Here is a 15,637-nt window from a genome sequence, read left to right as displayed (position 1 = left end):
GGCCATGCAATGGCGAGTAAGTGCTACTATTGACCTGTAGCACATCTTTTTAGAAAGTCAAGCCCACCGATCAAGATTTTGACAAATGGACAAAAGATAAAGCATGCTTACAAAGACTTTTACAACTAGCCAAAACGTAAGGCAAGCCAAGACAAAACTATAAAGTAAAACATAATTATTACAACAAGACAAACTACTTTATTGAAAGCAACAAGATAAACAACTTTATGGAGAGCGGAGATTCATGTAATCGTCTTCGAATGAGCTTTCAGTTTCATTGGGGTCTGTGTCACGGTTGGATTTTGGGAAAAAGGTCTTGGAGAGCTTTGGATGCTTACAGTGGGGACCACGGCAAGGGGGATAAGGACAATCTCTTCGGTATCCTGGCCTTGGTGATGTTTGAGTGGCTTTGTCAACTTTGGAGGGTTTAGTGGTCGAGTCAGCATTGGGAGGTTGAGATGAGGATCCTGGTTCATTCATGGATGATTGCGGAAACTGTTGGAGATGTTGGCTGAGGGGAAGGAAATCTTCCCATGGGTCTTGGGAGTCTTGGTATAGAAAGTCGGTGTAGTCGGGTCGTTCTTCTTTAATGATGATACCTGTGGATTTAGGTTTAGATATAGCGGATGGAGTGGGGATCATGAGGAGGTCATGTTGTGGGCCTAAGGAGGTGTGGAAGATGTCTTTAAGTGACGGAGGTTAGTGGTTTAGTTGGCAAAGGTAACTGGTGGCGATGTCGGAGTATGACCAGGAGAGTGTTGGCCAAGGATGGTAATGGATGGTGGATGAAATGTGACGGGTTGAGGTTTAGGTGGTGGTGGTAAGGGATTGTCTCTGAAAAGAGTATGGGTCATGCCAAATAACTTGGAAGGATCATACTGTCGGATGGGGGAAAGCATAGAGGCAAAAGGATGATAAGGTGGACCTATGGAAGGGATAGGAGATGATGTGGTAAAAATGGTAGGTTTTTTTTTTTCAGATTCAATCTGAGCAAGCTCAGCTTTTAAGCGTCTGATTTCTCTTTCCTTTTGGTCAAATTCGGGGTCATAATAGCGCTGGGCAAGCATAGCTCGTAGTTTAGAATCGAGTTGGGTAACTCGGGACTGGAGATTTTGGTGGATCTGCTGCATCTGTGCAGAGATGGAGTCAACTTTTGTCTCAAGTTGTTCAGTTCGTAAACTGATGTTCTCAACTTTGGAGTTGAAATTCAACAAAGTATCATTCTGTGCTCTTGCATTTTGAGTTTGCCAGTTGAGGACTGATTCAAAAGGTTCTAGGTGGCCAGATGAGGTAATTGGTGAAGGGACAAAGGGTTTAGACACAGCATTTCGTTGGGAGTCTGTGTGAGTGTCTAAAGGAGGAAAAGAGGAAGAATAGTATGAAGAAGTGGATGAAAACATCATACAAGTGAGTGGTGGTGTTGGAAGTGGGATTGGTGATGGAGTCTCAGATTTGCAATGCTTTGCAATCCATTTGAGTTCCTTTTTGTAAATGGGTAATGGAGCTGGTGGAGGTGGAGGATCCTGTGGTGGTTTGGGATCACAGTGGTGACATGAGACAAGAGATTTTTTCTTTTTGGGTTTCTTTTTCCTTATGGAATAATCATCATCCTCTTTCCAATCATCCTAGCAGGGACAATTTAGGTCACACATGCCGGAGCCAGGGGCATCTCATAGTAAATGACCATTTTGCTTGACTGGATAAACATGGTAGCCTTCAGAATTGAACCCTGTAATGGGCAGATCTTCCTAGGCTGTCTGAACAGCTGTGATAATTGAAGAATAGGTAAAGGAGAGCCGAGGAGGCTCTTGTAGAGCACTGGGAGATGGTTTAAAGGTCATTCGGACTATTCCATCTTGGCGTCTTTCAAACATACTTTCAGATGTCTGAATTGGAGCTGTATTGTTATGGAACTGTTCATAGTTGGAGATCCATTCAAGAGGCATAAGCTTGATGAGCTCATGACGGGGAATTTGTCTTGGGATTTGGATTATGGTTGGAATTTGCTCAGATTCGGTTAACACCATGAGGGTATCAGAATGGTGTTCTGGAGTGGGGAGATCTAAGGCATGATTTTGAAGCCTATAGACTAATTGGTGGTGTAAGGTGGCAATTTTGGCAGAAGAAATTTGTTCAGCACCTTGAATTTGGACTTGAACCTTCAAGGTTGTGGGCAAGTTGGGATCTTGGAGAGAAATGTTGAAGTTTAGGTAAAAGGTAAGCAAAACACTTCCTGCATGGAGAGTTGTAAGAACAGTGCCAATAACAGCATCTTGGTACTGTTTAAACCGGGTGTCAAGCATAGTAAGGCGAGCTGTAACCGGTAATCTTTTTTTTTCATGAAGAGTAAGGATTAATCTGATACCTCCAAGATGAAGATGAGTATAACCTTCTCGTTTCCAGTTGGAGAGCAACTCGGAGGGAATCTCCAGAGTGACATATTGCTCAGCAGAAGTGGCTTTCTCTGGGTCAAGGAGATGTTCCAATATAGGAGTAATTGGTAGGACTAACTTAGTGGCATAAAGGACTGTTAGGCACCAGATGTACCATAACACATCTTCAGTGGTTTTTCTGTATTGATCAAGGGTTAAACTTGTAAGGAACAGATTTTCTGGGTGGAAAGAGGAAAAAGGAAAAGGTTCTGTTACAAGGTAGGCTTTCATGAAGAAGCGAAAGAGAGCTTTTCTTGCAAACTCTTGGATGGCAAAGACAGAAGAAAATGTTTTATTAAAAGGAAAAGTTTTCTTGGTGAGAGCTTCTGGGGGTAGTGATGTAGCCATGGAGATTATGTTTTTATATTATTATTATGTTTTTATATTGTTAGTTGATGCTATTAATTTAATTGTTCACTATTTGTAACAATTTTTAATTTATATGGCTAGTTCTATACTATTGCCTATATTGTTATTATATTGTTAATATGTTATTATTCTGTCAATATGGCTAGTTTAATCTATTTGTTTATATGGATGGTATAATCGCTCATCAAGTTATTTTAATTTTAATAAATTAAGATTTGTTATTTCGTATATTTGTCTTTGAATGTTATTAGTCTAAAGTTTACAACACAAATGAGGAGGTGAGAACCTAATGTTCTAGCCTCATTAAAAATCAAAACTTGAAATTCTAAGTTATGATTTAGTTAGAACCATCAGTACATGCATGAGATTTTTGCATATTTCATAATTTATTTATTTATTTATTTACATATTTCATATTTATATTATGATACTTTTTCTTTTTATTATCATCAACAAGGATTTAAAAAATGACAAATCTCACAAATCTACGAATCTTCTTGAAGAATTACTTGTTTGGGTGATGGATATCAAAATGCCCCTACAAGCTGTGAGCCTAGAAGGCACTAAGCAGAAGGAAATGAAGCATTCTTGTAGGAAAAATCAAAAGCCTGGGTGGGGGGACTACATTTTCGATGTGGGACTGTTGGAAATGGTGAGAGTTCATCAAGTCTACAACATTTTCCTTTGAACTTCACCATTTAGGGATTTTAATAAAGATTTAGTATAGAAAGTCTTTACAAAAGCAAAATAATGAAGTGGCCATAGTTGTGATACTCCTTAAACTCCCCACTTTGGTTACATTTAATTCTCATAAGAAGTGGAGCCAGATGTACTTTGATACTACTTCGTTAAAACCTTGTCAATAAAACTTAATAGCATAAAATTTGGTCAAAGAAAAAAGAGTACAATGTATATTTACTTAAGCTGCAAAGTTCTTGTTAACAATATACTCCTTGTTAATTTACAATGTAATGCCTATTTTTGGTATATTCACAAAAATAGTAATTTTCTGCCAGTTTTAAATTCTTCACCAAAAGTTCTTTTGTACTGCCGACCAACCAACCAACCAGCCACGAACTCACCCCACGACAGCTGTGCTACTGGTAGCCAACCAGCCAACAAAATAAACAAACCAGCCACCAAAATTAGCCACAACGCCGCTGGGCCGAAGCCCACTCTGTCTAAGGTCCCTTCTTGTTTTCATTTGATGTTCTTATTGGACTTGATGTCTGAGGTCCCTTGTTATTTTGATTGCTGTTTTAACTGTAGCTTTGGATGCTTTTTTCGATTGCTGTTCTCGCTGTTATTTTTCATTTGCTTTTCTTACTTTTAAATTTTAATACATTAGGGGAGATTATGCTCATTTTTTTAAATTTAAAATATTTAATTAGCAAAATAAAATATTAAAAAAATAATGGCACAGAGCCCGACCCTAATTCAAATTGAGTCAAGTTACCTCGACCCAAAATTCAAAGGTTTGAGCTTTTTTAGGCTCAAGCCCTTTACTTCAGTTATAGTAAAGTCCGATCTTGACCTAGCCAATTGCCATCCTTAGTTAGGATGGTCTTCCCCCATTGGATGCCCAACCTCATTTTCATTGCGCTACACTCTTCATCATTTAATTTACATCTACGTCAGCTATGGAAAAGTGACCACTAACTATTTTTCAAAATAATATAACATAAAATAATAAATTTTGCTATTAAATAACTTAATTATGAAAATAACTTATAAGATAATTATATAGAAGGAGAGACTATTTGAAACAAACAAATTACTTATTAAACATATCATATGATGGAAGCATATAAGATCTTCAAAGAGTGATATTATTTGCATTCTATAAAATGCTCAGAACACTCTATCACTTTATACATTCATCCATTAATTTTAAAAACTATCTTTTATAATTTATAATCTTTAAAAAGCCTAAAAAAATCATCACTTAAATTTTAAATTAGTTATCTTTATCTATTATGCACACACACAAAAATATTCTGCAAATTAAAAGAATAATTGGTTACACCATTTTTTTAAATTGAAATTTACTAGAAGCCCTACTATTATTATTTAGCAACGAGAAAATGAATTATCAATGTGCGGTTAGCTTGGACAACTTCAACCAAGATGACGAGTATGTATTAATATTGCTACCTATACGTAACCATAGCTTTCATTCTCAATGGTTGATTCATGGCTTTTGAAGAATCCTAATTGTCCGATTTGTCGGACAACGGCTGATTCTCAAAGATTTGGCGATGATATTCATATTGATGTGAGCCTACAAAGAGAAAAGTAGAGGGTTAAATAATGAATTAGAATTGAGTTGAGTGATGATGGGTTTGAATCAAGACAAAACTAAAGAAATTAATCTTGTTGTGATGACTCAGTTGCGTCGAAATCCATTTTTTTAATTAAAATCTTTCTTTGGAAAATGTAAGAGATTGCTTTATTTTAAAATTATGAATTTTAAACAAGTGTGTGGTGTTTGGAGTAAATAATGTTATATTTACTTAAGAGTAGATTGTCTTCAGTAATAATTTATTGCTTGGCCATTTTTATAATAAAATAATTTTATAAAAGTATGAGTATTGAAAATAATTTTTAAAATACAAATATCTCAAACCATTTTCTTATTAGTAAGATTGTTTTTCTTGGGTTTAATCTTGTCGGCGAGGAATTTTTCAAGCAAGAACAGTCCGGCCCAAACCAAAACACATCCAATCAGATTTCGACACGTTCGCACATCAAATTCCCGCCACAACAAATCGACCTTAGAAAGAGTTTAACGAAAGTCTAATTCGAAAGCATGCATCGAATTAACTTCCTAACAGGCACATCATTGCATCTACGATTCTTCTTCAAGTTTAGTTAACCCTCGTGTCTCCCACTTCTTGGAATAGCCACAAACAGCGAAAAATGATGTGTTATCAGTAAGATTTTTCCTCCAAATTCAAAGATAGTCAATGATGAGATTTATGAAAAATGAGATGCTTAAATTTTTATCTGCAGAAAGATTATGTTCACTTATATGTTTTTCTTAAATCTTTAAAATTCAGAAGATAAACAAGTATTGCCTTTTTTTTCTTTTTGGCAAGGAATGAAAAGTTAACTCGCAAATGCTCCCCTTTCTAATCAATCAAGAAACTGTAATGTTTCTTTTGCTAGCGGGTATCTATCTTGGGTCATACTCTTAACAACCATCTGTTGATATTACATTAAGTTGATTCCTTAAGAGGATGATCAGCTCATAACATCACCAGTAATAGATATTAGATATGCCTGGCTTTATGCAGTGGCTGCGGCTAAAGAAAGGAATTGCTTCTCAAAGAGGCCATCCAAGATGAAAAGAAATGTACTAAACCCAAAAAGGTCATCTTGCGGCAACGTAGCCCTTTAGCACAGGCAGAATCCTAAACCTACAATCTTATGTAAATGTAGCTAGGGATCAACGCATCTCCATCCCAAACTGCCACTCAAAAATTTGCTTCTGAAAACTTGCTGCGAATCCAATGCTGACAATAACGTCATGGCCATTCCTTGCTGCCTTTTTTCTTTTCGGTTCTCTCTTCTTCTTACCCTCTCACGGTTCTACATTCACCATAACAAATAACTGCCCATATACCATATGGCCTGGTACACTTGCTGGTTCAGGGACCCCTCAGCTTCTAACAACCGGCTTCCAGTTGGAATCAGGGCAAAGCGTAAGAATTCCATCTGTTCCGGGATGGTCTGGTCGGATTTGGGCAAGAACAGGATGCAGTTTTGACGAGTTTGGAGTTGGATCTTGTCAAACTGGGGACTGTGGAGGAAGACTCCAATGTGATGGTAGTGGTGCTACCCCACCTGCATCACTCTTCGAAATAACCCTCGGCAAGGGCAATGACAAAGATTTTTATGATGTTAGCATTGTTGACGGCTACAACCTCCCTCTTGTTGCTGAACCACGTGGAGTTTATGGTGCTTGTAACGCCACAGGCTGCGCTTCAGATATCAACATGGGTAAGATTTCGATTTTCATCAACTTGATCTAACATTTTTCAGTCAGCAATATTGAAAAATGACCGAATTAAAATCACTTGTAATCAGGTTGCCCAAAAGAACTTCAAGTGGTGGGTGGAGAAGGTACAAGGGAAGGGGAAGTGATTGCATGTAAGAGTGCATGTGAAGCATTTGGATTAGATCAATACTGCTGTAGCGGGGAGTTTGCTAATCCAACCACATGCCGCCCCTCCTTTTATTCATCAATTTTTAAGCGAGCTTGTCCAAGTGCTTATAGCTATGCCTTCGACGATGGGACAAGCACTTTCACATGCAAGGCATATGATTATGCTATTATATTCTGCCCTAACACTAGCAGCCGCGGGTATGCATCCTATTCCGATGGATTCTTTCGCTCGATTTTATAGCTTTTGGCAACTGCATTCATTCTCAGACCGTAACAACCTCATCTCTTTTTGTACACAGGTTCAAGGGATCGAACGGTTCACTTTCACCACCATCAATTCAAGATCCCAGCAGTACCAAGGCTCAACAGATGGTTTCCTCATCGAATAACCTCCACCTGCAGCCCCTTAAAGTGTCAATTTTCATTTTCCTGGTTTTGGTTCTCTGACCGGTTTATATACGTTGTATTGGTCTAACTAATTAGCCTTACTTAATATGGCAAGTGCAAATAAATTAAAGGCTGAGAAAAAATACAACTTAAAGATTCAAATTGGCACGGAGGTTGATTATGTAACACACAATTTTTACAAAAGTCCATGCCTAGCAGTTTACTGTGATTTCATACGTCTAGAATTCTGTCAAATCTTGGAAGAATATGGAATAATGCACACAATATTTATTTATTTAATTGAAATACCATATTAGCAGTTTTCACAGTGAGTCAACCAAAATTTAATAAAATACAGATGGTCCAAACATTTTGAAACATGTTTCACAACAAGCACGCCTATAAGCAAAGCAGGCACAACATTGTGTCGAACAGAAAATCCATCATAATTGGAATTGCGAAAACCTCACATGTTACTCTTTCACATTTAAGCTGCTTGACAAAAAACAATCCCCCTGAAATTATTAACCTCTGATTTCTACTCTTGATTCATTTCACCTAAATAACTAACATCTGACTAATACAGCCATAGCATTAGCAGGATATAAGAAACATAAAAAGGACATTGTATGCCTCATTTCTTCGCCTTAGCTTTCTTTGAAACTATAGTTCTCTTTCTTGCTCTCTTTGGTGGCTGTGGCGGTCCTCCAGCACTCGTACCTCTCTTTCCTGCAGGCCCCTGCTTTTCAAAAATTCATACAATAACACAATGCAAAAGATTATAAGTTGTGGATTCATAATAGATGCATTAGTAACTATTTGAAAGGGTCCAGAAACTTACAGATTTCACTTTGGTCTTCTCATTTGTTTGTTCTTCAATGCCATCATTTTGATCAATTTGATGAGGCATAGCTTTAGCAAGCTTGTCAGATTCATCTTCCGAATCAAATAAGAAACCATCCAATGTTCCTGCTCAAATGAAATCAATGAACGTGAAGGACCAATGTCGATTAGAAGTGGACATATCAAATAATGATACACAACCACAATTGCCATAACAAGACATTTTCTGTATAAATGTCCTCAATTTCACTCAGGCACCCATGCTTCATTCAAATTCACCAAGATAACCCTTTTGGAAAATTAGTCATTACAGTGGCAATTTTATTTTATTTTATTTTTTAAATCTGAATTCTAAAAAGAGCTAAATTTCTAAATTTGAATGACATGCTTGGTTTTTAGTTTGAATCTCTAATAATGAGTATGAAGTTGTTAGTTTCTGAACACTATACTTTTATAATTGCGTCCTTACAAATTTTAAATGTTAAATTTATTATAAACATCTCAACAAATGTAAATAAGATAGTATTTTATCAAAAATAAATCATGTTCAAGTGAATACAATCCTTTAATATTCTAAATTAGAAACACGTTAATCAATTTTATTGTAGTTTATGATAATTCATTTACATATACACACGTTTGTATGTGGTAAAAAGCAAATAAACTTAATATTTTGCAAGAGGAAATAATGACAACAGTTCAGACCTATTCTCATTCCAATAAATAACAGGGAAGTTTATCTACACTTTTCTATTTAGGTGAAAATACGTTAAAGCAATTTAAAAAAAAAGGAAAATTGATAACTGAGAAAACAATCCCTGGGTACTTTTGTCATTTAAACAATGAAAAAGTTCTAGACACCTTTCATATGAGTTTGGCCCAATTCCCCCCCCCCCCCCCCCAAAAAAAAAAAAAATTATGCACCCTTTAGTTTAAAACTTTAAGTCAACCTCTAGATTACTTCCAAAGTCTATTACTTGAGAGCCCCTTAGTTTAAAAGTTTAATTGACTCTAAAATTTTTAGCTTAATAATCCCACCGTCACTGATACTAGTTGAGTTCAGATGCTTCAATAAATTTTCTATTGCAATGTTCACACATTGTGAGTGGAACAGCATTCATGAATTGTGAGGAAGAAGGTAAGATCTCAATAGGACATAGATATAATAATAAGTGAAGTGGTTGCCAGCATGCACATTTAAATGTACAAAACATATAGTTGTTATAAGTCCAATTGCCTAAATGCCAATTTTAATAAATAATTCAAATACCTGGGGCAATTTTTTCAATTTAGAGCAATGTTCTTTTATCAATTACATTTTGATTTAAGAATTAGTAAAGCAATCATTTTCACACACCATCTTAGAGAAAGGAAAAAAGGGGGGAAAAACATTGGATTTTAGCTAGATATGTGTCTGACAATAAGTTTAACCAACTCCTATTATTTAGCGGGATATTAAGGGATAAGTTTTAAAATTAACATGTATCCGAGTGATTAATTTGTTTTGAACTATTTTAATGATAAAACAGTGAAACTTCTGGGTCCTCAATGAACTTTTGAAAATGGTTTATCTGGATGAATCTAAGACAAACATTAGGGTAATCGAGTAAATGCACATATATGAGTGCGTGTGTGTGCATCTAGAGAAAGTGTGATAAAATCTTGACCTTCAACCATAGTCTCAGCTTCATAAACATTAGACTGTGGCTTCAGCTGAATAAAGTCATTCATGATGGCCTCTATCTGATCAAGAAATATAAAATTATGTCAATAAGTTGGATTAAATTTATCACAGTACCACGGTTGTCTTAGCAATATCAAAGTCATAAACTATTTGGAAAATCACTAATGAGGAAGAAAAATATGTATGACAGACAAAAGGATAATAATAAAATTAAAATAGGAAAATCCAAAAGTATAAATGAAAAAGGAGAGGACTCGCAACAAACCTTAGCCTCTGAGTGGCCAAAGCTAACCTGAAGAGAAAGAAAGCTAAGTTATTAAACAATCTTACTATCTCAGCAAAAATTAACATTTTATGGACCATAATTGAAACAGAGAAAATGGAAAGGGGATTTAATTATTATTATTATCATGCTATTATTATCATCGCCGTTTCTTTTGAGTAGGTGAAATAATATCCAATTTGAGGAATTTCAAAGGAGATTGATAACGTACAATGCAAAATGTCCTGGAAGGAACTAATGTTGTTTTGTATATGGTTCCTGAGAGTGAAAAAACACTGAACCAGTCAGCAGCAGACCGAGAATGCAAATAAATAAACAACAATCAGGAATACATGTCAAAGTAGACCTTGAAAGCGTAATTTTTATATAAACAAACAATAAAGCGGAAACAACAAGGGAGCAGCTGAGCAGGTAGACAAGACATGGGGAAAACAATACAACAGGAGGTAACCAAGACCCCAAAAATAATAAAAATAAAACAGGAGCAAAAATGAATATTGATAAATGCGTCCAATGCTGGTAAACTTAATTCAATTTTAAACCATGTGAGTTTACAGCCCTGTCTTACATAAAATAGGGATGATTATCTGTTCTTATTTTAAAAAGAAAAAGACAGAGAGATCATTTTAAAATTTATGAATTAAAAAAAAAATTGAACTAGAAAAAAAACATGCCTTTTAAGTCCAAGAACATTTCATGGTTTCCCTCAGCAGTACCAGGAACTAGTATTCTTCCAACAGCCCCCATATCGCCACTCAGATCTACAGACTCCCCTTCACACTCCACAAGTGCCTGAATAAACAACAAAGCTTCTATTCATTACATGTATGCTAGATGTGTACATGCAGAGACAAACACAAAAGAAAACATGCAGAGACAAACAATATATCAAAAAATTCAGTCATGAAAACCAGAAACAAATCCGCAGTTTTTTATCTACATATACCTGAACACCCAAGAGATAGACATTGAGAAAAAGTATTTGATGCATTCTTGCTTGTTCTAGTAAAAGAGAAATTAGTTTACTAGCATCTGATGATACTTCTAAGTATCTAATAAGATTAATTAGTTGGGCAAAAAAGCACCAAAGGCTGTCATTTTTATAAGCATATATCAGCAGTATTTACAAGAAAATCCTCCTCTCTCATCCGTTGAAGAATTGCAATTTAAACATCAGCAAAAGTAACAATTTCTGCAGCATAAAGATACATTTCATGTCTAACTAGGAAATTATTATGGGAAAGTTTGAGACTAGTGAATCAAGCACAAAAGAAAAGGCAGATAAAAGGAAGCCAAAATCTAAACAAGATGTGCTACCTTAGTACGTTGGAGTTTCTCTGACATCACCAAAGGCAATGTCGAGGTAGAGACCTGAAAATAATAAAACTATGAGTTGAATAAGACAGATTAGAGGAGCAATCGTCACAGCTGCTACTATAAAATTCTCACATTAAGCATACTACGCTTCTCCGCTATGTCTTCCTCAGCATCTTCATGGTCATTGTTTCCTACACCATTATAAACCGACATGCATAAGAACTCCAAATAAAGTACCTTTTATTTTTTAATTTCTTTTTTGGTGAAATGAAAACAGTCCATTTTCTGTCCAGAAAAGATTCAGATTTAAGACAATATCCTCATTAACTATCAATCTTTCAAATTAGAATCTGTCACCATCGCATAGACTTCATACCTTTTCTTTTCACATTATTAACTACATCCTTTTCTTTCTTTGGTGATTTTAGCCCTTTCTTAGGAGACTTTTCTTTTGAAACCTTCTTAACTGAAGTCTTTTCTTCTCTACCAGTCAGAGCTGCACCCTCGTCCATTTCTTTCTCTTGGAACTGAAATGCTTTCTCCTCCCTTAAGAGGCTACTATTCTGGCATGACTCAGAATCTGATGATAATGCCAAAATTGAACTTTTTGGTGCCTGCTCAACAATAAATGAAGTTGTCATCAATCCACACAAGATAGCAAGCTCAACATATGTTTCTAATGTTTCCACCACAATCTGAAGAGGTTCAAGACATCTGAACACGTTAAATAAACCAATAATCCAATGTATTTCAAGGAGTTCCATACCACATATTTTTTGAGGCAGCCTTATGAAGATTGTAATAGTGTTTGAAGAAGCATAAATTCCATGTTAAATTTAACTAGTTGCAAATGTAAGAACTAAGCACCCAAGGTTCCCCACCAGAGTAAATGAGTTTAATTTTCCACAAATACCAATTTCCTTCCATCTTCTTGGAGAAGTAGTTGAAATTCATTATAAAACTTATAATGTTCCCACTGAAATGCATTGGTAAAAAAATATTAAGCAGGCAACAACTGTTTGATAAATTCTCAAAACTAGAGCACTTGCAGGACACATACACACACAAAATAATTAAATAAATAAATTAAAATTTGCTTATTTGCATGAGAGTTGCTTTTATTATTAAGACAGCAGTGACCAAATATTTTGGTGACTGACTAAGGTCCTCGTGTTTTGATGAAAAGAGTTATCTAGAAAAGTACCAATTTTGGTCACTTGAATTAATTGCTCAAGAGGCTGAAAGCTCTTTTGGAGATAATCAAAGTAGAAAGATTTTTACTTTATTTTATGTATTTATTTATTGGTATTTTGAATGATAACCTTCTATAATAGACCGTCAAAAGACAACCATGATAAGGAACTTAGCAAATTCCTCTATATCTAAGACCTTATTCAGTATTGTGGTGCTGTAGTTTTTAAGTTTCAACAGCTAAAAGCTACAACTGCTGTGAAAAAAAAACAGTGACTATAAAATAAAAATTGATAGTATATAGTAAATATGATTTTCTAATAATAATTTGACAAAAATAGTAAAGATATTATATAGGTTTGTTATCATACAATTGTCCAGTCAAATCAACTCAGCTTCCAAACTATAATAGCTAGTATTTACCAAATAATTTACTCAATACCAAAAAGGCCTAAGGCAATTATCAGATGGAAGAATACCCAAGCAGTGATGGCACAGAGATTCTTACAAAAGGCTCCATATGTTTCTCAAATGTCAGCTCGGCAATATTTTTCCCACCATCTCCGTTCCCTAAATTATTATCAAAGAACAAAACAATGTAGTTAAGTTGTTATTGCTAAAACCCCGGCAGAAAATTTGAGGCGAAGTGCATCCATTATCAATCTCGTCCTCCATTGAGGATGTACCATTGTGAGAAGAATCAGAATCAGAATCAGATGATAACGTCAATACAGAATGAGTTGGAGCCTGATCATACAAGTAAATTTAATCAGTGGCCGAGCAAAAATGTAATCATGCTCAGCAGCGACACCAAAAATAATTTTTGTGAGACTAACTTGAAAGAAAAAACAAAATACTTTCACTTGGTAGGTGTGATCCATTGAACATATATCCATCTTTTCAAAATTTTTGAGAGATTGAGAAATTTAGAAATTAAAATGAATTATACCTGGAAAGAACGCAGCCAATCGGGAGATTCTTCCCTTGATCCGCTCATATCGTCTTCCCTCTTCTAATATCTTGAGCCTAAGGCGAGGATACTTTAATTACACCTTGAAACACTTCAAAATGTAAACATGCGATAATGATAAATTCATTTCAAGAAGAATGATCGTGCAAACTCCGGATCTAGAATTTAGGGGTGTAAAAAAAACCCGCCCGGACCGGACCCGCCAATCCGGTCCGAGTTTTACCCGGACCGCATACACTAAAAAAAGGGACCCGGGGTTTGCATTTCATATTATGTAATGTACGATCAGAGTCGTATCTTATTATGCCAGCTCTAGGAATACTTAGATGCATCTAATCATGTAATGTGTTCGATTTTTTCTTCGATAAATTTTAATTTGTTAGAACTACAAGAATCAAGATATCGAGATCATTTATCAAATAGCATTAATATTTTCTCGCATTTCATGTGGCTGGCTGATGACAAATCTTAATGTTGAACATCGGATTCGTTATGACTTTGATGATGTGAAAATAAAAAAGTTGATAGATAAAGAGAAACTAAGTTTCTATATAATGAAAATTGAATTAAAAAGGTTGAATGAATAAAATTATGGTTTTGATGCTTTTTTATATTAACCCTAAATATCATGAATTTATCAAAATAAGTAAATATAAAATATTATTTTATAATAAAATTTTTCTAAAGAAAATAAAACAAGTGACGTCCAAATCTGATATAAAAATCTTAAAAGTAATAAAAAAAATAACTTAAACTGAAAAACGATCATAAAAAAACAGTAATTTTTAATTTGACATTTTGGATTAGGTTCGTATGATTGCAAACTTTAAAATAATATATTACAAGTTAAAAATGAGTAACTATAGTTTAAATTATTACCTCCAAAAGTACTCTTTTCATCCTACGCAATCATTTTACATCAGACTTGTTGATCATTGATATATGCTTATTAATTAGTTACACTGATTACTTACTTTAATTAGTATAGAACAATGAATAGCTGCCTTTGAAGCTAAATATCTATTTTTCTAGTCAAGAGAAGAAAATAGGCGATATTATGAAATTAACTAATATACCTCGATCCCATTCCTAACAGGAACTTTCATTTTATTGAACACTATAGAAATTACTCCAGCACGAAAAAAAAAAAAAATCAACTGCAGTTTTCTATTTTAACCACTTTTCGACTTTGATTCATATGATTTCAAAATCGTCGATTGAATTTTGCAGTTGATATGATCTTCATCAACCAAAAAGATATGAAAAAAGCAAGTTCATGTCTGAGGGCTTTCCCACAATCTTCACTTTCTTTGAGCCGAGTTTACCATCTTCAAGCATCATTTCCGATGTTGAATTTCTTGTAAAATATAGAAATTAAATAAATAATTATAGTTTTTATTTTAGCATGTAACATGATTATCCAATTTATTGAGTATTTCTAATGATAATTAGGCTAAAAATGTAATTGAATTTGAAAAATGGTTTGACTAACTAATTAAAGCTTAGAAAAAACACGTGTCCTCTCAGCGCTACAAGTACTAGTTACTAAGTATTATTCGTTAGTCAAAGATTCATTATATTTATGCTAAAGTCATAATCATGTCGAATGGATAACACACAGCGAGATGATTCAAACGGGAAGAAATTCTAAGAACTCTTTCTCAATTAGCAGAAGATAGTTTGAAATACCTCATTGTTTGCTTAATTAAGAAATAATACACTTCGATACTGCTTACATCCACCGTTAGTTATGCCTTATAAAAAAAAGATAATGTAATATCTTCCTCATACTATATTAAGAAAGTAAGAAGATTCTAAATTCTATAACCAAATATGATATATTTAGAATTTGCTATTTGCAGGAATATGATGCGCTTGACAATTTATAAGGTTAAGACAACAAATTATTAAAATTTTCATAGAGTATCTATAAAATTGTCACATGCACTGGTTTAAAAGGGTGGACTGAGTAAATTTGGAATCGAACTATTTT

General features: G+C 34.6%; 3 protein-coding genes across 3 annotated transcripts in view; 2 read left to right on the top strand and 1 right to left on the bottom strand.

Annotated features, from left to right (window-relative positions):
- Positions 1 to 3,599, top strand: part of LOC18031831 (probable ribonuclease P/MRP protein subunit POP5) — a 13,641-nt gene extending 10,042 nt beyond the window's left edge. Inside the window, exon 5 of the mRNA XM_024191433.1 lies at positions 3,305 to 3,599. The gene's annotated coding sequence lies outside the window, so the exon portion shown is untranslated. The remainder of the gene's footprint in view (positions 1 to 3,304) is intronic.
- A 2,565-nt stretch (positions 3,600 to 6,164) lies between these two features.
- Positions 6,165 to 7,589, top strand: LOC18031838 (thaumatin-like protein 1). The gene is made up of 3 exons (XM_006419812.2): positions 6,165 to 6,803; positions 6,891 to 7,167; positions 7,269 to 7,589. The coding sequence occupies exons 1-3, from the start codon at positions 6,314 to 6,316 to the stop codon at positions 7,414 to 7,416; spliced, it is 915 nt and encodes a 304-aa protein (XP_006419875.1). The 5' UTR covers positions 6,165 to 6,313; the 3' UTR covers positions 7,417 to 7,589.
- A 95-nt stretch (positions 7,590 to 7,684) lies between these two features.
- On the bottom strand, positions 7,685 to 13,772 carry LOC18031845 (DNA-binding protein BIN4). The gene is made up of 12 exons (XM_006419811.2): positions 13,624 to 13,772; positions 13,361 to 13,421; positions 13,183 to 13,244; positions 11,860 to 12,097; positions 11,616 to 11,674; positions 11,484 to 11,537; positions 10,841 to 10,958; positions 10,378 to 10,424; positions 10,149 to 10,175; positions 9,867 to 9,942; positions 8,198 to 8,325; positions 7,685 to 8,095 (listed from the first exon to the last, which is right to left on the bottom strand). Exons 1-12 carry the CDS (start codon positions 13,669 to 13,671, stop codon positions 7,991 to 7,993), a joined length of 1,023 nt encoding a protein of 340 aa, XP_006419874.2. The 5' UTR covers positions 13,672 to 13,772; the 3' UTR covers positions 7,685 to 7,990.
- Positions 13,773 to 15,637: the final 1,865 nt, after the last annotated feature.

Source organism: Citrus clementina, unplaced genomic scaffold (genome assembly GCF_000493195.1).
Source record: "Citrus clementina cultivar Clemenules unplaced genomic scaffold, Citrus_clementina_v1.0 scaffold_9, whole genome shotgun sequence".
NCBI classification, from domain to species: Eukaryota; Viridiplantae; Streptophyta; class Magnoliopsida; order Sapindales; family Rutaceae; genus Citrus; species Citrus x clementina.
The sequence above is the reverse complement of the archived record's forward strand: the minus strand, read 5'-3'. Positions and strand labels throughout refer to the sequence as shown.

What these genes read in the sequence shown, in the direction of transcription:
- LOC18031838 (XM_006419812.2), top strand. Translation starts at nt 6,314, where the DNA reads ATGCTGACAATAACGTCATGGCCATTCCTTGCTGCCTTTTTTCTTTTC. An exon ending in CGCTTCAGATATCAACATGG is followed by an intron (nt 6,804 to 6,890) that starts GTAAGATTTCGA and finishes ACTTGTAATCAG; the next exon opens with GTTGCCCAAAAGAACTTCAA. An exon ending in CCTAACACTAGCAGCCGCGG is followed by an intron (nt 7,168 to 7,268) that starts GTATGCATCCTA and finishes TTTTGTACACAG; the next exon opens with GTTCAAGGGATCGAACGGTT.
- LOC18031845 (XM_006419811.2), bottom strand. Translation starts at nt 13,671, where the DNA reads ATGAGCGGATCAAGGGAAGAATCTCCCGATTGGCTGCGTTCTTTCCAG. An exon ending in TAATAATGTGAAAAGAAAAG is followed by an intron (nt 11,675 to 11,859) that starts GTATGAAGTCTA and finishes ATAATGGTGTAG; the next exon opens with GAAACAATGACCATGAAGAT. An exon ending in AATGTTCTTGGACTTAAAAG is followed by an intron (nt 10,425 to 10,840) that starts GCATGTTTTTTT and finishes TTTCACTCTCAG; the next exon opens with GAACCATATACAAAACAACA.